At 45.4% G+C, this 24,602-nt stretch overlaps 5 protein-coding genes across 17 annotated transcripts; 2 read left to right on the top strand and 3 right to left on the bottom strand.

Annotated features, from left to right (window-relative positions):
• Positions 1 to 597: 597 nt before the first annotated feature.
• On the top strand, positions 598 to 3,785 carry LOC133152460 (acidic leucine-rich nuclear phosphoprotein 32 family member B-like). Of its 3 annotated transcripts, none has more exons than XM_061276067.1 (7): positions 598 to 757; positions 1,940 to 2,089; positions 2,174 to 2,296; positions 2,375 to 2,558; positions 2,647 to 2,684; positions 2,841 to 2,913; positions 2,992 to 3,785. In XM_061276067.1, exons 1-7 carry the CDS (start codon positions 704 to 706, stop codon positions 3,108 to 3,110), a joined length of 741 nt encoding a protein of 246 aa, XP_061132051.1. In that variant the 5' UTR covers positions 598 to 703; the 3' UTR covers positions 3,111 to 3,785. The 3 variants fall into 3 exon arrangements, with proteins under 3 accessions (XP_061132051.1, XP_061132041.1, XP_061132060.1); XM_061276057.1 differs by having other exon boundaries at positions 2,611 to 2,684; XM_061276076.1 differs by lacking the exon at positions 2,992 to 3,785 and having other exon boundaries at positions 2,631 to 2,684; positions 2,841 to 2,911.
• LOC133152422 (coronin-2A-like) lies at positions 3,755 to 7,412 on the bottom strand. Of its 5 annotated transcripts, XM_061276033.1 has the most exons (14): positions 7,102 to 7,410; positions 6,416 to 6,616; positions 6,231 to 6,343; positions 6,009 to 6,158; positions 5,740 to 5,940; positions 5,563 to 5,679; positions 5,374 to 5,478; positions 5,200 to 5,296; positions 4,962 to 5,077; positions 4,805 to 4,895; positions 4,598 to 4,725; positions 4,362 to 4,523; positions 4,027 to 4,095; positions 3,755 to 3,942 (listed from the first exon to the last, which is right to left on the bottom strand). In XM_061276033.1, the coding sequence occupies exons 1-14, from the start codon at positions 7,112 to 7,114 to the stop codon at positions 3,889 to 3,891; spliced, it is 1,617 nt and encodes a 538-aa protein (XP_061132017.1). In that variant the 5' UTR covers positions 7,115 to 7,410; the 3' UTR covers positions 3,755 to 3,888. The 5 variants fall into 5 exon arrangements, with proteins under 5 accessions (XP_061132017.1, XP_061131986.1, XP_061131995.1 ...); XM_061276002.1 differs by having other exon boundaries at positions 3,755 to 4,095; positions 7,102 to 7,412; XM_061276011.1 differs by having other exon boundaries at positions 3,755 to 4,095; positions 4,598 to 4,722; positions 7,102 to 7,411.
• A 752-nt stretch (positions 7,413 to 8,164) lies between these two features.
• Positions 8,165 to 9,984, bottom strand: LOC133152474 (uncharacterized). Of its 2 annotated transcripts, XM_061276090.1 has the most exons (8): positions 9,525 to 9,961; positions 9,379 to 9,444; positions 9,208 to 9,299; positions 8,856 to 8,994; positions 8,759 to 8,788; positions 8,614 to 8,693; positions 8,455 to 8,545; positions 8,165 to 8,376 (listed from the first exon to the last, which is right to left on the bottom strand). In XM_061276090.1, exons 1-8 carry the CDS (start codon positions 9,553 to 9,555, stop codon positions 8,285 to 8,287), a joined length of 621 nt encoding a protein of 206 aa, XP_061132074.1. In that variant the 5' UTR covers positions 9,556 to 9,961; the 3' UTR covers positions 8,165 to 8,284. The 2 variants fall into 2 exon arrangements, with proteins under 2 accessions (XP_061132074.1, XP_061132079.1); XM_061276095.1 differs by lacking the exon at positions 8,759 to 8,788 and having other exon boundaries at positions 9,525 to 9,984.
• Positions 9,985 to 10,155: 171 nt separating this feature from the next.
• On the bottom strand, positions 10,156 to 16,795 carry LOC133152391 (FHF complex subunit HOOK-interacting protein 1A-like). Of its 6 annotated transcripts, none has more exons than XM_061275989.1 (18): positions 16,716 to 16,793; positions 16,103 to 16,179; positions 15,535 to 15,718; positions 15,276 to 15,459; positions 14,981 to 15,202; positions 14,760 to 14,922; positions 14,571 to 14,682; positions 13,555 to 13,656; positions 13,421 to 13,477; positions 13,255 to 13,341; positions 13,013 to 13,180; positions 12,859 to 12,938; positions 12,588 to 12,760; positions 12,410 to 12,521; positions 11,299 to 12,230; positions 10,922 to 11,100; positions 10,608 to 10,728; positions 10,156 to 10,536 (listed from the first exon to the last, which is right to left on the bottom strand). In XM_061275989.1, exons 3-18 carry the CDS (start codon positions 15,637 to 15,639, stop codon positions 10,307 to 10,309), a joined length of 3,027 nt encoding a protein of 1,008 aa, XP_061131973.1. In that variant the 5' UTR covers positions 15,640 to 15,718; positions 16,103 to 16,179; positions 16,716 to 16,793; the 3' UTR covers positions 10,156 to 10,306. The 6 variants fall into 6 exon arrangements, with proteins under 6 accessions (XP_061131973.1, XP_061131949.1, XP_061131956.1 ...); XM_061275965.1 differs by having other exon boundaries at positions 15,535 to 15,715; XM_061275972.1 differs by having other exon boundaries at positions 15,535 to 15,715; positions 16,103 to 16,436; positions 16,716 to 16,733.
• Positions 16,796 to 17,495: 700 nt separating this feature from the next.
• LOC133157440 (carboxypeptidase Z-like) lies at positions 17,496 to 23,898 on the top strand. Its single transcript, XM_061283960.1, has 11 exons — positions 17,496 to 17,818; positions 18,257 to 18,286; positions 18,669 to 19,043; positions 19,782 to 20,009; positions 20,846 to 21,087; positions 21,684 to 21,848; positions 21,921 to 22,079; positions 22,247 to 22,382; positions 22,476 to 22,615; positions 22,687 to 22,786; positions 22,934 to 23,898. Exons 1-11 carry the CDS (start codon positions 17,731 to 17,733, stop codon positions 23,284 to 23,286), a joined length of 2,016 nt encoding a protein of 671 aa, XP_061139944.1. The 5' UTR covers positions 17,496 to 17,730; the 3' UTR covers positions 23,287 to 23,898.
• Positions 23,899 to 24,602: the final 704 nt, after the last annotated feature.

Raw genomic sequence — 24,602 nt, 5'->3', positions numbered from 1 at the left:
TTTACGTGCGTCCGGACATTTGTAGGCTTTTATGGGCTACGTAAAGTCGTCGTTTTTAAGGAATGCGCACTTGGGAGAGATTACCCGTGTGTTAAAACACGCTCAAGAGAAATGTACTTGTATACTGTACTGAAAGAATAGAATACTGAAAGATTAAAATAACAAAATCAACCAATTTGAAAGAGAATTAACATCTGGGTTCAATGACTTGATAGGTTAGGCATCAGATCTATTGTTTCTTGGTTACGCAGAGGTATAACACGGAAATGGGTTCAAATAATTGATTTAACACACGACATTTGGCGCAGTAGACGGCTGACCCACTTTTTTTCACACTGAGCATTGAAGCGAAAGCTGGAAGGAATTAACTCGATGACACACCGGAAGTACAACATCAGTCACAAATTAAAAGAATATGACCTGAAAGAAAACATACACAAATAACCTGTGATGATTTTCAAAATACGTCTTAAAGCATTTTTTGCACATATAGTAACTGGTTAAGATGAACTATTCTCTAACTTATTTTTTAAATTACACTCCGACCTTGGGTTTCGATTGACTTAGAAAGTCTCCACCGGAAGTAATCAGTTTCTTACAAAAAAATACTTCACACTCATTCGGCGTGTTTTGGACCAGTGAAGATCGCGGAGAAACAACTTCGTCGAGCCAAACATTCGAACTGTGGCCAAAACCGGAGGAAATGGACTTAAAGGAAAAGGTTTCGTTGGTGCTGGGCCAACGGTCGCCGAAAGACGTAAGTGTCCGCTTTTATGGTTTAGTTTACGAGAGACGTTGCGGCCATAAACATAAAATAACACGTAGTGAGGCTGATGAGCACATGGCGGACTTCAGTGTTCCGAAACGTTCCGAACAGAATATAAACGTGCAAACGATGCGCCAGGCCGAGACAAGCAATCCGTCGCGAATGGGGTGTTAATGGCCAAAATGATCTTACTTTGGAAGCCGCCGTCTTTCATCTCCGACCCTGCAGTGCACACGCATGGCGCCATGTGCTTTGTTGTTTTGTGGCGTACGTTTTTGTCACTTTACTTTTGCCCCGAATTGTTTGTGCCCCGGCGTGTTTCGGGCTGTCATTATGTTCCGTTTTGTACAATACATTCTATCGCATTAATGAAGCCAATCGGTGCATAAGCCTACGTGCTTAAAATACAAATAGCGGCGAAGTTGAATAAATTGTGGCTTGATATTAAAGCAACCCTTGTTTTCTAATTTGAATGTGGCTTATTTAGTCATCGTTAAGCGGTTTAATGACTTGTGCGTTGTTGCTAGGAGGGTTATAAGAGCCGTATTCCATGGCGCGTGTCTGGCGCGCAGCTAGCTAGCTAGCTAGCAAGCAGCGTGCTAACGCTACCTGGTAGCCAGCCGGAAGGTTTTTCGTTCATAACTTGACTTTCTGTCAAAGTCTGAGCCAAACGCCAACCTTCCTGTCCCCTCCTTCACGTTAGACGACTGCGGTACCCCTCCATTTTAGCCAGCACGGGGCTAGGTTAGCGACAAATGTTAGCAACTCTCGGCTTGTACCAGCACTGTGATTGTCATGGGTTGAATTGGTTACATCCTATCGAAGGAAAATAACACATTATTGCTTAAAATCAGAATAGAATGTAAAGAGAAACGGTTTCCTTGAAGTGTATTACGTAGGACCGTATTTGTGTTTTGTGTGTGGCTTTAAGAGGCGTGGCATAGTGACAGGGGTTGATGGACCCATACTTAAAAATAAAAGTTCCAAGTTGGGCTCCTCTTCGTGAAACAAAAGTCACACTAATTACTCGTGTTCACATTTTAACCCCTCAAAAGGAAATTCTGTGCAATCTGAATGAGGAATCGAATTACCCCAAACTGATCGCTGATCGAAGGTGAGTTTTCAAAGGTGCGAGTTCAGTTTCACCCACCCTGTTGGTTAAACCGCATCCAGGTCCGTGAGCTGGTTCTGGACAACAGTCGTGCCGTTGATGGGAGAATTGAAGGTATCACAGAGGAGTTCTGCAACCTGGAGACGCTGAGCCTCATCAACGTCCGCCTGACCACTTTAGAAGATATGCCTAAACTGGACAAACTGAAGAAGGTGAGCACTTTTTTTTTTTTTTTTTTACATGTGTTGTCAGATGCTGCATTGTGAAAAGAGGATAAAGTGTTTGGTTTCTTGCAGTTGGAGCTCTGCGATAACAGGATATCAGGAGGTCTAGAGGTTCTGGCTGAGCGTCTGAAGAACTTGAAGTATCTTTATCTCAGTGGCAACAAGGTTAAAGACATCAGCACTTTGGAGCCGCTGGTAAGTTTCGCTAGGAAGCTTAATCATGTGAATGAAGCCCATGACTGAAAGTCTGCACACGCACACCCTGCCCTCTAGAAAAATTTGCCTCAGCTAAAGAGCCTGGACCTCTTCAACTGCGAGGTGACCAACCTGACTGACTACAGAGAGTCCATCTTCAAGCTGCTCCCCAACCTCACCTACCTGGACGGCTTCGACATCGACAACTGCGAGGGCTCCGACTCGGACGGCGAGGTGGACGGAGCAGAAGACGATGACAAAGGTGAGCCTTCCGGTCCTCGTCTCCAGCAACTCAACCAACATATCCCACTCAGCTCGTCTCTCTTGTTTTGAGGACGTCGAGTATGCAGAGTACGATGACGAAGATGATGACAACAGCGATGATGAGGTGAATGCAACACGACACGCACAGGGCTCATTTCCGACTAGTGTTGCAGAGTGGTGGGAAATTTCTTGTAAATTCCCTTAAGATGGCAACATTTTGGAAATAAATACAAAGATACACTTTTTTGGGCTCAAAAACCCTGACGTCTTCTCTCTGTAGGACGGACACATAAACAGAGATGAATGCAGTGACGACTGTGTAGACGACGAAGAGGACGATGAGGACGAGGATGGTGCGCTCCCCTTAAACACACACGTACTGTTAAGAAGCGGACCAAGAAATATTGACAGGTACTTTGTTGTCCCGGCAGATGACGCCTCATCTCCAGCCAAAGGGGAGAAGAGGAAGTGGGACCCCGAAGATGACGACGAAGACGACGATAAAGACGACGATAAAGACGACGATAAAGACGACGACAAAGACGATTAAGTCCCAATTGACCTCTCGCTCATGCCACCTCCCAGGCTGCATTCCATTTCTCCAACTGGCACCCTCCCATTGACTCCACGTCACTCTTTTTGTGTTTGGGTGTTGTTGTTGTTGTTGTTTTATAACTGGCACCGAAAGTTAATTTGATTTTAAAAGTTTGACAAGCCGTTATTCAGTTTTGAGTCAATGACGTCGCTGATTTCATCCCAAACTTTCTCAGGATTTAAAGCCCCTACTCTGCCGACTTCATCTGAAACGCACGACTAAAACGCCGTTGAGCGTTTTTTTGAAATGCATCTCCAGAAGGTGGAAGTGTTTTTGTCAACGATTGTTCGATTTTTTACATTTAGTTAAGGTAAATATGCAATGCCAGAGGAGGTCATTGCATCCAAATGTCCCCCAACGAACCAATTGATGTCATCAACCCCTCCGAGTGCTCAGGGCAAACTGTGGCATGTCTTTAGTGTTTTTTTTTTCCCCCTCCCATCTTAACTGTTTTTATTCTTCCCCTAAGAAATGTTGATTGTCCACAGAAAAGCATTTTACCCTCCCATCCCTATCCTCTTTGCTTTCACACGTTTTTTCTTTTTTTTTTTTACTTTCTGTAAGTTAAAGGAAATACTACAAAAAATACAGAAATGGAGTTTGTAAATAAAATCTTGAAATTTTGCTTTATTCTATTGTATCCGGATTGATTTCTTGGACCTTGTCTGCTCAAGCAATTTAACAAAAGAAGTACACAAGCTAGAAGTGGTTTGTGTGTCAGACTGTCACCACGTTACGCTCGGGTGGTTGTGTGTCTGATTTCCTGTTCCAACTCGGTGATCCTCACCTGTCAGTCGGCAACAAAAAGACTCGAGTTAGTGCGGGGCAAAGCTGTTTCATTGTTACCATGCAGGCAGCCATGTGTTCTGACGTCTTTCTGGTCGAGTATTTCTCGGAGACCTCGGATCTCCTCTTGCTGTTTGTAGAACGCCTCGCGGAGCTAAAAAAAAAAGTCAAGATCATATTTGAAGGGCCAATTGGATTTCAGATAATTTTGACAAATCTCTGGAAAGTTTAAAGAAAAAAAAAAAAAGGTGTCATCCTTTTAGATGTGTTTTGTGAGCAGGTTCCAATTGTTGCTAAAACAGCGCCACTATGCTGATGTGGCGTAAGTTAGGAATTGCAGTTGAAAATGAACAGGTGAGATGTACGGGACTCCTAAAAGTGGCTTTCAAATTTAAGACGCTGAAAAAAAATCTGTTTTACCTCATCCTCAGTGGTGGGCGGCGGCCTCTCGGTGGGCTCACAGCAGTGGGGCGTGACATCGTACATCCACAGTTGCGACTCATCTGGCTGCCACCCTGAAAGTTTGTGTACCTCCCTGTGGTATTTGGCATCCTGGTAGGCCAGCTGCTCCTCCAGAAAGTTCTAGTGCATTAAAACCCACAACAAAATACGTATTCAGTTTTGGTAGATGTTATTCACAACCCTCGAGTGAGTACATTTTCGATGAAGCGGGGAACAGCTTTTGTGGCCGGGCCTTTGGGGTACCAGTTCTTCTCAGCAAGGCTTTCTGTGTAAGGGTTGACTACTCGAGTGCTAGGATGTAGAGACATCAGAACTGGGCCTGCTGGACCGGAAGGATGAGGTTTTGTTGAGTCATTGTGGAAAACCATAGTCTGCTGTTCTGGGTAAGACGGTTCACCGACCCCTGTTGATTCCTGCTAGCCACTCTTGAGCCGTCACGGCGGCCTGGTTCCCCGCCGTCATTGGGTAGAGATCCTCGTGAAATGTCGCTGACTGACGAGACGGACAACGCATTCGACGATTTCCACATATTCCAACGAGCTCACAAATGAGACCAACCTTCTTGCGCGGCACGATCATGGACAACGGTTCCACCAGACCTTTGACGGCGATCAGACGATAGAATCGGAAAATCTCGCAGACGTTGACATCCAGGCCGCGCTTTGGCATCACCGCTACGCTGCCGCAGAGGTCACGTTAGCGCAGCACAAATTAAATCATTCGGCCTTCCCAAAATAAGCATATGCTTGAACTAGGACTCGGACTTAGCCTTGGCTCGTGTTGGTCCGAGTCTCACCGAGTCCTTTATGAGGCAGCGGGGATCTGAACTCGGTCAGAAAGCTGACGTAAGGTTTCTCCGAACTCAGCTCGTAGTACCTGATGCTCCCCTCACCCTGCAGCAAACACACTTCAGCTGTCATTGAAATTTTGATGTAAAACTTTTGTGAGACCCAAAACGGGTGCACGGAACCTTCCCGGCGAGGTAAAGCATATCAGTGTCCGGATCAAAGAACGGGAAGAGGACTCCCGCAGAACCATCTAAATCTTCTTCGTACAGCGGCTCCGACAAGTCGTCCTGCTCACAATAATAAACAAAGACGAGTTTTGTATGATCATTTTTTGCGTAGTTAATTATTAGCTATAGAGGAAGTGAATTTACTGGATCCCAGAGGACGAGCTGTCTGTGATTCCATGGAGAGCAACCGGTGCTCAGCAGCATCTTCAAGCCTCCCATGTACATGACCTTGTTGGCCCTGTGAGACTTGTTGCAGGACACCTGCAGCACCAGCCCACAAGGTCACGTGTTGTCACAAATCCCTCACCCCCAAAAACACACCTGGAGAGTCTTTCCTGTGCGAGGGTCCAGCACTCGAACGCGTCTGTCTTTGGACGCGACTGCCAGGCGGTTTCCTTCCCGGTTGAAGCTGACGGACAGCAGCAACATCTCCGACGGGAAACGGTGGTAGACGGGCGCCATGACGACACGCACCGGACGCCTGAGCACCGCTCCATCCTGAGACACGTCCCAGAGGAGGACCTAGAGCCGAGACCAAAGATTCATTTTGGAATTATTTCTAAGGCCACTGACTTGGTTTGGGACCGAACCTTGTAGTCATAGGCCGAGCTTAGAAGAAGATTCTCGGCAGTCGGATGCCACTCGATAAGTCCGACCCTCCTGGAGTGACCGATCAGAGTCTTCCTGGCCTGGGTGAGATTCCGCTGGATGCCACAGAGCGGAATGTCCCAGATCTTGACCTGTTTGGTAACACGTTCAGCCGTGAGCGCCAATAGAGCAAGAGCAGACCACAGAAATCAATTAGCGAGCACCGTGCAGTCCTCCGAACACGAGGCGATGCAACAGTCATCAAACGGGTTCCACTTGACGTCAACAACCTGAGCCCTGTGACCGCACACCCTCGGGTGCTGAGGGTCCACTCGGCCTGTCTGAAAGGGGAAAAGTCAGTCAATTCTTCCTTTGGTTAGAATACCGACAATGATCATGGGGTTCCTACGTGATGTATGGGCAGCACCAAGAAGGACCCGCCCCCGCCGCACTCGGTCACCATGGCAATGAAGCAAGGATTGACGCAGCAGTAGTGGTTGTCGTGGACACCACGTGTGATGGGAATGCCATCGTAGCTGCGCCACCTGCTGGACGCTTTCCCGAAGACGTGGCGGAACTTTGAGCAGTGGAAGGATGAGGGCCTTGACATCTGCAGGAGATCAACGTGCGTGTCAAAACTGTTTGAGCCATCTCAATGGTTTATTGTGGCCTCCTGATCATTTGGCTGCACTGTGTGTGTGTGTGTGTGTGCGTGTGCTGAGGTCAATGTGCTGCATGATCAGTTCACATCAATAATGCAAATGTCATTATTGGGTTTAATATTCTCATTAATAATAAATCAATACACATGCACACAAAGTGACAAATTGGTCATCTGTAACAGATCACCTCTCTCGTTAAATATACATGAGTGACATTTAAATTTCCTGTTTAGTAGGTGGGCGAGGAAAGCAGCTGAGAACATCTGTGAAGGACATCTGGAGGATCAAAACATTTTTTTTAGTGTACCTCTTGGGGTACCAGAACACATTGCACATTGTGTACTTTATTTCTCAAGTCATTAGCTAAAAGCACGAAGACCGGAAACGGAAGGAACAACACGTCCCTAAATCAATTGTTCAGACTCAATCTTACCTCTGACGGTCATTTAGAGATGCCACCTGGCAAAGTTTGGGACAGCTGGAACAACAGCTGGATGAAAGCTCAAGTAGAAGCGCCGGTGTTCCGCGGACTTATGGCAGCCCACCACAGCTCACTCTCCTGATCTCTGATGTTCTGCCTCCCCCCGGGCACATGAGCTGACGGAGGTTTATGCACGGCTGCTCGCGCACAAATGCACCTCAACATGTGACACCGTCGCCAGACACGCTGAGGTGTACCTGCCGAATGACCGCTCCGTTGCTACAAAATGGCGATAGGTGGGTTTTGCACATCTGTCCGTCAAGTAACAAACAGCATTTTACTGTCGTTTAAAAAAAAATAAAAAAAAGACAGCAGTGTTTCTCAACTTTTATTGACCCATTTATCGTGGGACAACACACACCAAAAAAAATCATTACAAACATTTTGTACAGATTGTCAATTTACTCGTGATTTATTTATGATATGACATCTGGGCCTGCTTCCTTCAACGCAATGTTATTGTTTTGTTATATGTAAAGGCAACTAGGCAAGTTAATTGTACATTCTGCCACCCAGTGGAAAAACTTTATTTCTGCCTGTCACAATAAAGTGATCCCTCGCTACTTCGCGTTTTGTTTATCGCGGCTTCACTACATCGTGGATTTTTTTTCCTGAATTAAAAAAAACATTTAAAGGTCTTCTAAATTGAGGAAACATGTGTCTAACCATTAGGACAATGTGGTATTGCTCCGAATGTTCGTTTACATTTCTTTAGAAGTCCATTTTCGCGTGTTAGCACGATCACGAATTAGCATCTTTCCGCTAACTCGTTAGCCAGCCCAGTACTTCTTGTATTTTGCGGATTTCACTTATCCGGGTGGTTTTTGGAACCAATTATCCACGATAAACGAGGGATTACTGTACAGTGCTTTGCTGACAAATATGAATAAAAAGCCTCTTTCCATCTCATCAGTCCAAATAATAAGTGAAGGATGAGGAAGCGATGAGCAGGTTGAACTGTGATAGCTCATTTGGGTCGTTTTTAGCTAACCACTGGAAACAGCTAAACAGAGCATAAGATGGAGCCACAAAATTTTATTTCCACGCAAATCACAAACTTGTGTTATCCCATGTGGGGTGATGTGGTCTAGGTCAGACTCCTTGTCAGCAGTGGGCCTGGATTGCCAGGTTGGAGTCAGAAGTCTGAGTGGTTTATGTGCGTCTCTTTTTGTGGCACTGTAAAAACTGTATCGTGCTCCTCTGATTGTGGCGCTTTGTTGTTGGCCACTGCAGACATGGAACGGTCACAGAATTTGTTAGCATTTGTTTGCGCCATTTTTGGCTAGCAGTAACCCAGCTGGTTACCTTGGTCATCCATGTTGAGGGCCTCAAAGTTGCCCGCAGGATCCCCTGCATGGTTTCCAGGAGCCGTTCGCTGTAAGTCAAAGGAGTACATCTACGAGGAACATGAGAAGATCACTGAACCATCCTCAAGGGTGAAGTTTGCCGATGTGCCGGTCTTACTCGGAATGACCTCCTCAGCATTAAGAGGATGATTAGAAGCATGACAATCATCAGTAACAGCAGCACCAGGAGGATGGGACCTAAAGAGCGAGGGCGGCATCTCGTCAAGGGTCCCAACTGAACATGTTTGATATCAAAATCTTACCCAAGGAAGAAAGGGAGCCCGCGGGGGACGCTGAAAAAAAACAATTGTCGGTAAAGCCATCTGTATTTAGTCCTGCTGAATGTCATTTTGACTTTACCCGCCTCTGTTGAGACATTTAGCGCTATCGTGGAAACCACGATGGTGTCATACACTGGTGTGGTCAGCGTCTTCTTATCGGGATCATGGACTTTATTGATCCGTGTCCTGGGTTCTCTTTGCGTCCCGGGTGTTTGTCCCTATTTAATGAGCGTTAATGATTTTTCAACGACAAGCTTTACGCACATATTGAAACAGATAATTTTGGTGACATCAAGAAGTTGAAAGTGTCTCCTCAAATGAAATCTTGAAATTGTACATATCCTGATTGAATGTCATTATTTTTTAAGGAGTATTAAAAAGTTAAAGAATGACTGTCTTAGGATAAGAATGGAGGCGGAGATGAGCGGCACCGTTGATGTTGACAGCTCATCAGGTTGATCGGTCCAAGTTCGATTCTGATGGGTCGGCATTGGTCTCGTTGATGTGTCCGTGGTGGGGGCCGCTAACGTTTGAGCATCAGAAGCAAACATGGACAATACATGAGATGTAGACCGGCAGGAAGAACTCCATTTTGACTGTACCTGAGGTGCGGTTTCTTGACGTCCCTGTTTGTTTTTTTCCTTGGCAAACACTTGCCGCTGTGATAACTGTAAAGACCACACGTGTTAAACTATATCGATGTTTCATTTGAGTTTCCATTTCAAGGATCCATTGCAGCTGCACCCACCTAGCAAGAAGAGTCGACGGCTCATCTTCATTGCGGGCGAACAAAGATGTCGACGCAACTTCGGATCGCAAGCCCGCCAAAGAAACTCAGCAGCCCGTGTATTTTTACCACAGCGCTACGCGGGCGCAGTTTCAGGAAGTGAGATACCGACCACATGGTGAGAGAAGGCCACAAAGACACAGGATGTCATCTCGCTCTCTCTTCACTTATCACGCAAACACGACATTGTCTCCTTTAGTCTAGATTGAGATCTTGAAATCAAGTCAGTTGTATTTATACAGCATTGATTGAGCTGTGATAAGATAACAAATGCCAGCGACGGAAATAATTGTCTCGATAGAAGCTCAGAGTGGAGATGCTAATCCGCAGTGAGAGGAAACCGATGAAGTGACTCAGGCATCTGTTTAAGTCAGGTGTTCTGGATATGTAATACTGCGAGGAGGTCCAGAGGACCACCCAGGAGACACTAGATGAAAGTTTCCTGGTGGGCCTCGGAACGTATTGGAATCCTCCTCAGATGAAGCGGCTGGGGAAAGTGATGTCTCGGCTTTCCTGCCTAAAGTGCTTAAACCTACACGTGCAGCAAGAAGATGGAATGCTACGTTGCATGAGAAGGTCGAGGGAAGCGATGTTCTGTTTTTTTATAACATTTAATCGGCAGAGATCAAATGAGATGAAGGGTCATCACTTGTGTTCAACACAAAAATTCAAGGGCTTCCAGGACTTATAAATACATAAATAAAATGACTTAAAGTGTTGTTTTCAGGTGAGGCTTAGCTCTTCTACTCCTCTGTGGTCCAGTCTAGAGTGATGCTATGCTCCAAAGCGATGGCGGCGAGCTCCTTCAGGAATTCTGCGAATAGGACGATGGCGAACACTCGGCTCTTATCTTGTGGTGGGATGGTTGGACACGGAGGCAGGAGACTTAAGTGGGGGGCTGCTAGAGAGTTCCTCACAGAACCGTTGGGAAGAAGGCGGTCCGGATGTTCAATGCTCTGAGAGTGGAGGTTCTCTGAAACACATTCAGATGTGGCCGGGTTCAATATTGACTTTTTGACCACTGGAGAAATAATGCTGACTAACCTTGGATCTTGCTGTCATGGTCTTTAGCCAACAAGAACCTCCATGCCTGTCTTACCAGGGCGGGGTACTCTGGTCTGGCTTGGATGTAGCGCTCAATTTGATTGTGAAGTGACACCAGCACCTAACCACACACAGCATTCGGAGAGATCTTGAATATCTTGAGATATGAGTTCAATTTGTTCCATGACTTGTAGCTCCACAATGCATATCTCAAATCGTCTTTCCCCATTGAAATGAAAGAAAATGCCATTAATCCATTCCAGTCACCCCAAAAATGAGCCAACAATAATCAAGAAAGTATGTTTGCATGTTACCTGGTATAGCGTAGACACACCAGCCAGCTGGTGTGTTTGTGTGCCTAACAGGAATGTTCTCAGCAAAGGTTGCGGGTACGACGCCAGCTGAGCCAGGATGCCCGTCACCAGCAGGTTGACGGCAATAGAGTTCTCCAGTAGGTTCTCCAGCCGGGACAGAAGGACACTGATAAAAGGCCCTGTGTGGAAGAGTGGGGAGATGTATTGAAGAAATTTACTACAATAATCCAAAAATTAATCTGCTGTGAGGATTTGAGTTAATTGAAGCTTGGGGGTAAAATGGTGAACTGACCAATGTGGACTGAGCCTGACTATTATACAACTAAATGGTCGTTTGGAGAACGTTTTATCATTTTCCACCTGATGTGTGAACCCACCTGTAAATGGAACCTCGTTCCTCACCCCATCTTCGTCTTCGTCCTCCTCTATCATCTCCTCATCCCTTTCCTCTCCATCTTCACAATCCTCCTCTACCAGTTTTTGTTTGAGGTTTTGAATCCGCTTCGTGAAGGTGGAGATGTCATCCATGATGTTGTCGCACTCGGGCTCTGCCCCTAAAGAGCGCATTAGCTCATGGTACTTGGAGAGGAAGTCGTCGTTGTCGCCCGGGACTTTGTTGTTGGGCAGATTTAGCGAATCTGTTGGATGGCGGTTGAGTGACGAGTGATTTTGCGCATTTGCGGCGCTGTTTACATTACAAACATCAATGCAATTGATGTCCTCGTTTCTCCTCCTTCCAAGATCCTCACTCTGTCTTTCCTCCGTTCCTCCTTCCTCACTCACCCTCCGTGATGACATGATGCAGTTGACAGTTTCATGGATCGTCCTTCCTGTTGTCGTGGCTGAGACTCTGCCTCCGCGTTCTCGTCGATTCGCTGCCATCATTCTTTCCAATATAGCAGCCTTGGCGTCTTTTTGGGCGACGAGGTCATAGACCAGAACATCCTCCTCAAATTCATTCTCCTCCACATAGGCGCCTTGTACTAGCTTGATGGCGCTGCGTTGCATCTCTTGAATGTGGCGAGGAGGTAAGGGTGGTAGAGAAGGGAAAGAGATGCCAATTGAAGACGACGGATCGTCAAACGCAAAAAGGTCATCCCACTCAAGCTCCAGAGCAATGTTTGCTCTTCCTGGCTGGTTACTCTTGGAGATGACATCTATGGAGCAAGAGGTTGGGGAGGCAGCAGCGGAGTCGCTCTTTAGTTGCCGTTCCACGTCGTCCTCATTTGTGTCGTCCACTGTGCCGGATCTGTTTTGGAAAGGTGGTGGATTGTGACCGTCGTAAGGTGCCGACCAGCGCCGACATGCCCTGAGGGACGCCACAATTAATAAGGTGAAATTCGATCACTAGCATAGCACCGTAATGGCACAACACTGGTTTTCTTATAGACCTAAGTCAAGCTCTCAACATAGTTCCTTAGCATTAGGCTGCCACCAGATGGCGCCAAAGCAATTTGTCTAATCTTGTTATCTGGTGGGATCACTAACCTGTTTGAGGCGGCGATGGCTTGTCGGGCGTCTGAGAGGTAATGCAGGTAGTTAACGTCCATCAGGAAGTCGGAGCTTCGCTTGTAACCAACGCTATCAGCCACCGACACATCTGACCATCACAGAGCACAAGTTCAAACGTCTCACTTACGTCACACCATCGCCAAATAATCATCACCTGCTCCTTTGGGCCAGTGGATGTGCTCTGAGGCTAAGTTTGTGTTCGGAAGGCGGACGGGGCACCAGGAGGGCAGGAGGAGCAGGAAAGAGGCGGCACTTGTGGAGTACCAGGTCTTGTGCTTTAAGGAGGACCGCTGCTTCCTGCTCAGGTGGCTGCAAGCAATCAAGAACCTGAACACACACAATAGCGAGTCAGCTAAACAAGGGATGTATATTGGTCGCCCCTAAAGTTTCTTGAAATTTGGGTTCCAAATTTTTCTCGAGCTGACCTGAAAACCAGCTGCAGCATGACGTCTTCACAAAAGAGACCGATGAGCGTCCTGAACAGGGACAGCGACACCGTGCCGAGCTGAGGAGCACCAAGACCAGGTCATCACTTTGTTTTGGATCTGCTTTCAGCGGTATGTCCGGGGGGGACGTTACCTGGAAAGGTGTGTTGACTCTGCTGACCAGCGTGTCAAGGATGTGTACGTTATCGTGGGCGTGCAGCAGGATGAAGGACAGGAAGGTCTGCAGGAGCGCAGGCTCAGAAATGGAGCGCAGGAACAGGTCCAGGTAGGCCGTGGTGGTCATGACCTCCTCCACAGTCAGCTTTACGCACGGATACATTTTCAAAACTTGTGCAATCATGTTGAAAACTTCAAATCAACAATGTTTTTGTGTACCTTATGCAGGGCAGGAGCCAACACCGGCACCAGGAACCCATTGTGGATGTAACTCAGCAGCTGGGAACGGATGGAAGGATGCGTCACCTAGGAGAAGGTCAGGATCAAGAAGAATTTTGTTGTCTTTTCAAGACAAATAGATTTTGTGTCAGGCTCGGTGCATTACGCTGGTAACGGCGCTGCAGAAACCCAGCGAGTGCAGGAAGTGGACAAGAGCCGGAACCTGTTGAAAAGTCAGAACACTTGTATGCAATAATGCACCTGAAGGTTTAGCGTTCTGTGTGCAGTTGTCATGGTTACCTGTTGCCAGTCGGGCTGGTCTAGGCAGTGCCAGTCTTCACTGTAAACCTGCAACCTGGCCGGCAGAGAGGAGTAGAGGCCAGAGAGACCTGTGGCCAGAACCTGCACCCAGAACCTGGTATTTAGTACTGTCACTGCTAAATGACTGGCAATATTATTCAACATGAAGACAATCTGTATTTTGATTTCAGTTTAAGTCCGTTTAAGTGGTGGGCTAGATCGCTACCATGACACCTGCGCCTAGAGGTGAGTACGGATCACAACACAAAACCGAACACTTGGATAAAAATTCCAGAGAGGATTACGTGGGAAAGAATTATTTTTTTCTTATTCCTTAGCTTGTGTACAGGGGAGGAGCCACAGATTCAACCGCAAATCAAAACAAGAACAGTAGCCTGCCATTCATATGAATCAGATTTGCTAATCCCGCTCTGGAGTGCCGGCCAATCTCGTGCTGATTTACTAATCTGCTCTCTACAAGAAGATTGAGGTCAGAGTGGTCACATGGCCTTAAATCGGAATGTGACATGTAACGTTGGTTGCCACGCATGCTAGTACTCCTCAATCACTACGTAGGTTTTTAAAAAATATTTTTTCTTGATAGTTATAGTGGGCTTTATAGTTCATAAAGCCCACTCAAAACCCAATATTACTGATCAGGGAGTATCCAAAAATAAATGATTCGGAGTGGAGTGACTGAATGGGGAAAGTGTAGAAACGAATAATTAAAAAAAAAAAAGAAGAAATAAACACATGAAATAAGTGAGTGATTCATGACTGGTATGTTTGTATTATTGCTAATGTTTTAATATTTTCAGTTTGCCGTAAACAATAGCTGATCATGATATCTCACTGGAGTGGCTGTTGTTGAAAAATGCACAGCGCCCTCGGGTGGCGTGGAGTACTCACAGCACTTCCTAAATTTTGACCTGGAGTAACTCTACTCAAACCAGTTAGATTGTTTCATAACATACGGCGGTGAACCCTATAATGTGTGGGTGGGGGGGGGAACTTACTGGGCAGAAGTACGTGTTCTGGGCAATGTGCTGGGCCACGCGAGGCTCGGAGGGCGAAAGCGACATGATGAGCAGAAGAGCTTCTCTGGCCTGCTGACCTACCGGACCTTGTCTGAGGGAGATGAAGGTGCCTTTCAGAGTGTGCTGATTGAAATTATTTTCATTCAACGTGTGCATGTCTTCAAGAACCTGTGAGTGTACGGGATAAGGAGAGAGAAGAGCAGGAAGTTGGCAGCACCCTGGTCCTCGCTAGTGTGGAAGAAAAGTTCCAGCACTGAGGGGTCCTTCACCAGAGCCACGCAGAGCTGGTACAACAGGAGGACAAGCTCCGCCTCAACACGGCCACCTGCGTCTGAAAAATTAAAGATGGTCAACCAAGGAGTAGATTCTACCAAGATGGTGTAGCGTACCTGCGCCTGCGCCACCACAGGAGGCCAATAGCGTCATGAGCGGCCGCAGCAGTGGCTTGTGGTGCAGTAGCGGCTGGTGGGCCTGGGTTAGGAGCATCTGGTACATCCTGAGCTGCTCCAGTTTCATGTCTTCGGTGAATTGTCGCCTTAAACTCCACAGGAACAGGCGTTCCATCACACCCTCTAGAACCACAAACTCCAAAATGGGACCCATCGCTCCTCCTGAGGATTGGGAACACCAGCATGTTCGTTTATGTTTATTACTAAATGTAAACGTGATCCTTTGAGTTCTCACCTTGACCCGCCTCCTCCTCCATGAGCAGGAACAACATGTGTTCCACGTAGTTCTGAACAGCACTGGCCTCATCGGCCGGGATGGACCCGAGGCGGGCACCGCCGCTGCCGGTGGTACCTGAGAGGAAACTCAGCGCGCTGGTGCTGCCGCGACTCGGCTCGTGTTTCTCCAGGATCTTCACCACCTGGAGGCCAAGGACACCCGGTGAACTGGAGAAGCCATCGCATGACGCTGAGGCTATTTGGCATCACACGCTCACCTGCGCCCAGTGATTCTTAAACACGATCATGCAAGTCTCCGGGTCCACTCCTTGCAGAGTCAACGACTTCCTGCGGTCGCCGCCGGCCACGGCCAAAGTCATCATCCTGACTTGCGGCTGGACGGTTACGGCATGTTGCGGGAGTGGCACGGGAATCCGGCCGTTGCTCTCAGTCCAGGGACTGCTGAATAGTAGGAATGTGTGTGATTGTGCACAAATGTGTGACTGTCTACATGTGCTGCTGCATCATTTCTGTTCAAATATCCGTTGTTTAAAATGTTAACGCAGCCTCGTAGATGCTATTTATTAGCCTGTCTATGGCGTCCTTATATGTGCTAACAATACAATAGCAGACTGAAAGGAAAAAATAAATACACAGCTCTTTGTTTGCAATTTAGTTAACAAAACAAAACAGAAGGATGACAATTATATTGAAGAGCTTGTAAATCAGGTCACTTGTATCTCAAGGCAACAGTACCTCACGCCACCTTTCTCCTAAATTGTCCTAAACAGCAACAAGAGATTGCCAGCGACCAAACGTAAACAGGAAAATGGGAACGAGACCCACCCAGAGTGTTCTGGGACATTCCGTAAATTCCCCACTCTAAGAAATCCTCATAAGCACATCCAGCACCACTATAGTCGCTGAAAGAAACACCATCAAGTATTTACAAATGGTCACTTCTAAAACATTCCAAGGAAATCACAATGTCCCCTCACTGCTCAGCTATTTTGCCGACAGGCTACTCATGATGCCCTCACAAGAACAGAAGCCCAAACGTGTTTGTGGGGGAAGGAGATTAATCTCGAATGAGACGTGATGTTTAATCCCAAATGGCCCCTCTGTGTGTGTGTGTGTGTGTGTGTGTGTGTGTTTACGTGTTGTCCCCATTAAACTCAGACTGTCACATGCCAACACACAAACAGAGATTAAATGCACAAACACAAAATGTTGTATGTTTTAGAGCTAAGTCTGAGAAACATTTCTACACGGTGTATGTAAAAGATGGAAACAACAATGCATCATTTTATCAATTACATTTTCAACAATTCATTTGGAATATTAATAATAATTTACAATGATATAAACGTTGATTGTTGTTAATTGCCTGTGTCCAGAATTTAAGGACCCCCTCAATATAATATTTCAAGTCAAATGGAATTCAATTGTTTTTATTTACCTTGGCAGTTGTGATTTAGGGGGCTGGCAGTACTCCTGAGGGACGTCCCAAGTACTTTGTGAGCGCAGCTCAGCTCCTAGGGCTTTAAGCAATCCAGCTGTCAATCAATGCTGGGTCATTCTTGACCACGCCCACTGGCTCTAGCAGGTCACACCCTCGGAGAAACCGAAACACTAGTTGCTTTTCATTTTCGTTATTCATACTCAGTTTTTTTTAACTGCATTACTCAAATTCATTTGAAATATATTCATATAAATTAGTATGTTGTATGTATTTATTCTTTATCAACGTTATTTTTTAAACTTTTTTTTTTATTTGGAAATTTGTTATCACTAATATTCATAACAGTTTGCTTTGAAGACAACAGTACTTTGTTGAAAATGATGACAAAACTTTACCTTAAACACCACTAGCTTGATGCTAATATACAATGGGATGTGCCACGGAGAGGCTAACGAATAGCATCAGTGTCGGTGTTTGTGTTTGTGCAACATATATTTGAATACAAACAGTTGTAGACTGACAACATAACAGTCCACACATATATTTTTTATCCTCTGCAACAAATAATTTTTACTGCATCATTGATTATTTTGTGTTTTTCGGGGGGGGGGGGGGGGGGTAGTCAGCAAAAAAGTATATGTACTCTCAATTCAGAGAATCTCCATTGTGGCGTCGAAGTATTTGTGAAGTACATCTAGGACAAAATAAAACAACACCTAATTACGCCTCCTATTGGCTTACGTGAAGTCACGTGACCAAACCCCAACCTTTACGAAAGCTGTTTTTGACTTTACAACGCGTCACCTGTCAACCAGCCAATAACGGAGCTCGTAGTTCCCAACTAAGTTAGTTCTCAGAGGGGTTTAACTTGTCCTCAAAACATTCTTTGGCGCGATTGTAACTTGATATCAAGGCTGTGGAGGTTGGAATAAAGTCGCTGTGAGGAGGGGGATTTTTTTTTTTTAGGGGGCGGGGGGGGGTTGCCACATCGCTGGAACACAAAGTGTGGAAAATGCGCATCATGCTCCTCGTTGCGCTGCAAGTTCTCAGCGCCGTGCTGGTGACGGCTTTGCCTCCGCGATGTGACACTGAAATTCGAGGTAATGTCTGCTTTGCTTTATAGTTGTTTTGTTTTTGTTTGCCAATTTGATCCGTATTCCTGTAATTCAATGACGCGTGCAAGCTGCGTCAAAACGCACCGTCGTTGCGTTTCCTGCCTTCCTCCTCGAACCTTCCAGTCGACTATTACAACTTTTTCATAATCAAAACGTTATCCCCGGTCCAATAATAAGTCAATATTGGACCGAGGCTTCATATTTCCTAACCAGGACTGTCTGTCATATTCGGGATTATCCATTTTGTTGACATTTTCTTTATTCCAGGTCCACAGTCCCCGTTACTTGTAGTACAAAAAAAAAAAGTACTAGGCAAACCTTTTCAAGGATTTTTTTTTTATAATCAACATGGAAGCACAACTTCATGCTGAAACAATTGCCAAGATGTTGATTTGACAAGAAAACTGTCTGCATGTCTTCCAGGTCACTGCAAGCCAATCCTGGAAGAAAAACGTGAGTAGTAAACTCTTTCAAGGAGGAGCTCTCAATACTTATAGCATTTCCCAACAATAAGTCACAATGTAGGAATGTGAGCCTGTGTCGCATGTGTCACATTTTTAGATGATCCACAGCTGCATGGAATGTTCACGTTCTCATTTTTTAGCTCCACCACGCTTATCAAAACACTCCATTGAAAAAATGTTTGTCTGTTTAGTAATACATCTGTTGGAATATCTAATTGGCATGACGGACCAGCTTTTTTTAGCTAATCTTTGCTTTCAAATTGAAAGCGATGCAAGTCGCCACCTACAGGGATCTGTTAGTCATTACAGTGCTTTAAAAAGCTGACGTTGGCTTGTAGTCATGTTACAGTCCATTTGATTTTGCATTTCAGCAAAATGCGAGGACATGCAGCTGTCGTATTGCGACAACATGGGGTACACGCAAACGCTCTTCCCCAATACGCTGGGCCACAGCAGCCGACAGGAGGCGGAGAGCGGCGTGGAGTATCTCCTCATGAGCGTGCTGGAAACGCTGCTGGGCAACGAGTGCCACCAAGAGGCACGCATGCTGGGCTGCTCCGTTCTGGCGCCACGCTGCGAGGGCGACAAGGTGCTCAAGCCGTGCCGGTGGGTCTGCGAGGCGGCGCGCAAACGCTGCGTCCACGCCTTCGAGGCCATTGAGATGGCCTGGCCGTACTTTCTGGACTGCGATCGTTTTTTTGTGGCTGACGAAGAAGGATGCTACGACCCGCTCCACGACCTCAAAAGTGAGCGCTGTCCACACTGCATAGCTAATCTTTATTTTTTATTTATTTATTTTTTAGCGGAATGCCGGCAGGCGATAGATATCACACCCAAAAACCTGTCTGTCTGTCTGTCTGTCTAATTTATTTATGGAACATCTACTGTTCCATCACCGCTCTGTATCGAATCTGAAATACTAAATGACATCGTTGTCGTCATCCTCCTTGTCTCGCTTGCCAATATTTTACTGTCATGTAGTTAATCAATTGGCAAAGAAAAGCAAATACCAAAAAAAGTCTTCCTTGACATCTTGTTTTTGGAAAAGTTTCCTTGGCATGTCCGAGTTCCTGTTTCACATTCAAATGCGACTCAACTGATTGGAAACCATTCGAGTAAGAAAAAACGTCTGCTAAGCTCAGGGAAAGTTCATTTCTTTGCAGTTACGGAATGCTCCCATCTGGCACGCACACGCACTCGCCTGGCTTCAAGAAAGTCTGAACCGAAGGCCAGATTTCCCCAGCCTCCTTTTCTTGTCCTCCATCTGTTTTCATTGGACGCTTGTTTACATTTCATTCCGATCTTGTTTTGCAGTCACGTGACACGAACGCAAGAAATATATTTTTGTAACTATTTATTTATCATTTCTCTTTCAATCTGTGTTTGAAAGTGGTGTAGCAATATCAGAAAAAAAGTTGGAATATTAAAGAGAAAATAGATTTTGGTTGCTGGATGCTAGTTTAACTTGAACTTTTTTCTGGCAGCGCAATCGGACATTGATGACGACTACATGTTCCTGGACGTACCCCCGGTGGACCCGGCTTTGAAAATCAAATTCGCGTATCACTCCAACGCTCAGCTCAACAGCATTTTGAAAAGAACGGAGCAGGAATGTTCCGACATCGCCAGAACTTACAGTATCGGCCGCAGCAATGAGGGCAAGGAGCTACTGGTCATCGAGTTCTCCGACAGCCCCGGACAACACGAGTTGCGTAAGTGCAAAGCGTCCAATCAGAATCCATTTGTGGTGCCTGGAAATGTGGAGATATTACACACGTACTTATTTATTGTTTTACTATCTTTCCTCTCACTAAATTCAAAGCTTTATCTGATCTTGGTCAGCATTCTTTAAATAACTTGTGCTAGACAGTTCGGCACCAGGATTGTTTAAGTTCTAGCCCGTAAAAGTCACACAGTTGTAAACATTTGTCAATTATAGGAGTGGACATACTAACAACTTTGAAATGAGCACCAGAGATTGTTGTTTGGTGCTCACAACTTTGCAAGATTTCAAGTAGACACTTTTGTTGATTCGTTAAAGAATAGCTGGCAGAAAATGTTGGGGCGGCCAGCCATTTTGAATTTCTCTCACACAATCTTGTTAGCAAAAATTACCGTATTTTCCAGACTATAAGGTGCACCGGACTATAAGGCGCACCTTCATTGAATGGCCCATTTTAAAACTTTGTCCCCTATATAAGGTGCACCATTAATGCATCATGTCAGATTTTTAATCCAAATCAAATCATTCTCCATTTTATCTTTTTTATTTCAACTTCAGACGCAACAAATCACTTTATAATCACAAAATAATGATCCATAGTCTTTTTGATTCATGATTCCTAGTCTTCAGCGGGCCACTTATGATTGATTTCATGACACAATTGTTCGGGCCAGTTTAAATTTAGGAATTTGGTCCATTATATAAGGCGCACCGGACTATAAGGCGCACCATCGGCTTTTGAGAAAATTTTAGGTTTTTAGGTGCGCCTTATAGTCCGGAAAACAATAATATAATGTAATATGAGCAAATGTTTTCTTTGCGCAGTGGAGCCGGAAATGAAGTTTGTTGCCAACATGCACGGAGACGAAGTGGTGGGTCGCCAGTTGCTGGTGTACCTGGCGCAGTACCTGTGCTCCGAGTATCGTCTGGGCAACGAGCGTGTGCGCACGCTGGTCAACACCACACGTATCCACATCTTGCCTTCCATGAATCCCGACGGTTTCGAGATGGCATTTTCCGGCCACCAGGACAGGAACAGCGGTACCGATGACGACGACGATGGAAGGGTCAGTACTGTTAAGAGAATAAGTGCGAGCACCGGCGGAGCTAGGAGTTTCTTCCTGAGGAGGGATGTAGGGCGGGCCAAAGGATTTCTCAGGGGGTCCACAAAAAAATTACAAATCCCAAAGAAATTCTTGGGCGGATGGGTGAAAATATGGGAAATAATTTAGAAAATACCCAAAAGTCAATTACGTTATTATCCAGCCTGGCACCTTGGTGGAGTTGGGTCCAAGCATATATCAGGGGGGACAGTGCCCCTGTGACCCCCCCTTCTAGCTCAGCCAGGGGTTGTAACTTCCATTGCATTTATTCTGAAAGAACTATTTGTTTTTAAACACTTATTTCAGTACAAGTTATTTTGTGTACAATAGATTTTAATAAAATCGTTATTTAAATAGATTTTTTTATTTTCCAAAATGAAGCAAGTTAATGTTCATAACTGCGCATCATGTTACGTTGGCTTACAAAATGGAATAATACGTTTCACTCTTTTTCGATTAACACCTGGGCACAACTGTATTTTAATGTTGCTCATCTTGGTAGCCTGTCAAAGGTTTGCAAACCACAACGCTATAGTTTGTATTTTGTGTGCGTCTTCCAGGGTCGCGCCTATAGTCCATCCAACGTGGGCCGGAACAATGCCCAGAACATCGACCTGAACAAAAACTTCCCCGATTTGACCTCCATCGTTTACAGCCACCGCCGCCACCAAAGAGGCTACCGCACGGACCACATCCCAATACCTGACCATTACTGGTTTGGCAAGGTACAGCGTGACCTTTGATCCATGCGACACGTGTACCTGACTCACATGGACTCAACCTTGCTCGGGATCAAGGTGGCGCCAGAGACGTACGCTGTGATGAAATGGATCCGCTCCATCCCGTTTGTTCTCTCCGCTAACTTCCATGGCGGCGACTTGGTGGTGTCCTACCCGTATGATCGCTCCAAGCATCCACTGGATCTTAATCTGGTTTCCCCCACGCCGGATGACAAGGTCAATTTTTCTTTCTGCGTTGGTCTGGTACTTTATCATCCCATTTCTAAATATTTAGCAAGTATTTACATTTTTTTAATTGTGATTCTAAGAAATCACAATTGTACGATCATACAAGTTTGTATTCCTTTTTGCTTTGGGCATAAGGCAAATGAATATTTTTTCAGGTATTTAAGTTTCTGTCCAGAAGCTACGCCAGCACGCATGAAAGCATGTACAACGGGAACACTCGATGTGGCTCGGCTTACTCCCACAGTCACAGAGGAACGGTGAACGGAGCGCAGTGGGCCAGCAACGCAGGAGGTGATGCAGTGCTAGATGTCGCCACTAGAGGGGACCAAATGACCAAAGTTGCCCCACCTAGTCTCTGGTTAACGATGCAGTGTTTTTTGCCAGGCATGCAAGATTTCAACTACCTCCACACCAACTGCTTCGAGGTGACCGTCGAGTTGGGCTGCGAGAAGTTCCCGCCCGAGGAGGATTTGTTTATCAGCTGGCATGAAAACCAGGAGGCGTTTTTGTCGTTTATAGAAGCAGTAAGTAAACTTGGCCTTTCTGCTGTTCCTCTTTGGTGGCCTTTAAAAATAAAAAATACAATCCTCCTTAGGTCCATCGTGGTATTAAAGGCATCGTAAAAGACGTGGAGGGAAATGGAATTAAAGGTGCGAGGGTGTCGGTGCGAGGGATACGCCATGACATCCTCACAGGTAATTTGAGTTCACCTGCTTGTGTTTTTAGCATTGTATGCACCGATCGAAAGGTTAGAGTTAGGTTATGGTTAGTCCACTTTTTGTTGATCGATTTTCTCAAGAAGTCGAAAAAATAAATCCACACCCCTTTTCATCCTCAAATAGCTGAAAACGGAGAATACTGGCGCCTCTTGAGTCCGGGCATTCACATCGTGTCGGCGTCCGCGCCCGGTTATGCTCGAGCGGCCAAGAAAATTCACCTTCCTCCCATGATGCACTCTGCCGGACGGGTGGACTTCATCCTGGAGAAGGCGGATCTGGATCCCACCAAGCTGGAAGAGGAGGCGGCGGAGCACGCCGCCTACCAACGCTTCGACCCCAACAACCAGTACGAACGCTACACCCAGATGGCGGAAGTGAGCCAAGCACGCACCGAGACAGTGGTGAAGCCCTGGTGGTGGAACTACTTTGTCCTGCCGGGGTCGCCCTCTCCCACCTGGCTGCTCTTGAGCCACTAGCTCACGTTTTCATGCTTAATGCTTTGCTCTTCTGTATTGCCGGATTACATTTGTGCACCTTATTTCACCATTCACTTGTACAGTCAACTCAACCTCCATTTATTGCATTTCCTTTTGATCAGTGTTTTGTTTTGTAGTTTAACCCGGCCCACGTGCTTTAAATGCATGAAACCCTTTTAAAACTCAGCTAAACTTATTAAAACACATTTTTTTAAGTATCCCCAGGGCCTCGCTCTCTCACTGTCAAGAAAATTGAGTGTAGCATTGTGAGTATAGTACTGTTGGAAGGAAAATGAAAATCATGACTCTAGCTCACACAGTTCTTTAAAATAATATTCAAAACATGCTTGCTTCAAGCTGTGTATTAGTCACATAAAAAAGAGAACTAGACATTTTGTTCAACCAAACCATATTTCATCTAATGAAAGTCTGTCTTGATGCCAATGTATGAAATGAAATGCCGCCGAAGGGAAATAAGCATCAATTATGGGTGTCAAACTGTTTTTTTTTTTTGAGTGGGGGCGTTTTGGCCTCAAAATGTTCCCGCATTTGATTTAATAAAGGAATAGAAATAAAACAAATCATGAACCGCAATACAGCGGTCAAAGTGTACCACATTTGCTGTTCATTTTGTAAAAAAACAAAAAAAGGTGGCCCAAGTCCACAATTGTGTATTTGATTTGATAATATAAAAAAAGCATTTCTATTTCATGATTTCCAAGGAGGATTCGTTTTGTTGACTGCAACATAATGACATCACTTCTGTCAGTGTGACTCGAGCCAACACTGTGTTGTTTTCCATCCAGGACCACAACATGATTTATGGCTTGTGGTCACACCGTCCTGTCCATTACATGTCATGACTAACACATAAAACGTAGCCAAATTCAGAAACCAACGTAAATAATGCTGATAAACAACGAGCTTTGAAGCCTTCACATTTTTAACGTAGTACTGTTTCCGACAACAACGTGCAAAAGCGGCCTAAATCACAGTGCTAAATTTCAAATTGTTCTGGCCTTCGCTCTTAATGCCTTTTTTTGCCTTTTTTTTTTTTTTAGGGCAAAGAGATCTTAGTAATAATACAAAGTTAAATAAAGGTTATTGTACGTCATTACAAAGTGTAGTATTCAATTACGATTGGGTCATACCAAAAGGATTGAGGGGACGGGGCGGAAGAGAATCGTCAGGTAATTCCCATCGTTATTTATTTATTTATTTATTTATTTATTTATTATTTTTATATCAAAAAGGCGTGTGTGTGTTGGGGGCTTTCACGCATCATTTTATAAAGTCTCTTAATCAACGTAACGTTA

Source organism: Syngnathus typhle, linkage group LG1 (assembly GCF_033458585.1).
Source record: "Syngnathus typhle isolate RoL2023-S1 ecotype Sweden linkage group LG1, RoL_Styp_1.0, whole genome shotgun sequence".
Classification (NCBI taxonomy): domain Eukaryota; kingdom Metazoa; phylum Chordata; class Actinopteri; order Syngnathiformes; family Syngnathidae; genus Syngnathus; species Syngnathus typhle.
The sequence above is the reverse complement of the archived record's forward strand: the minus strand, read 5'-3'. Positions and strand labels throughout refer to the sequence as shown.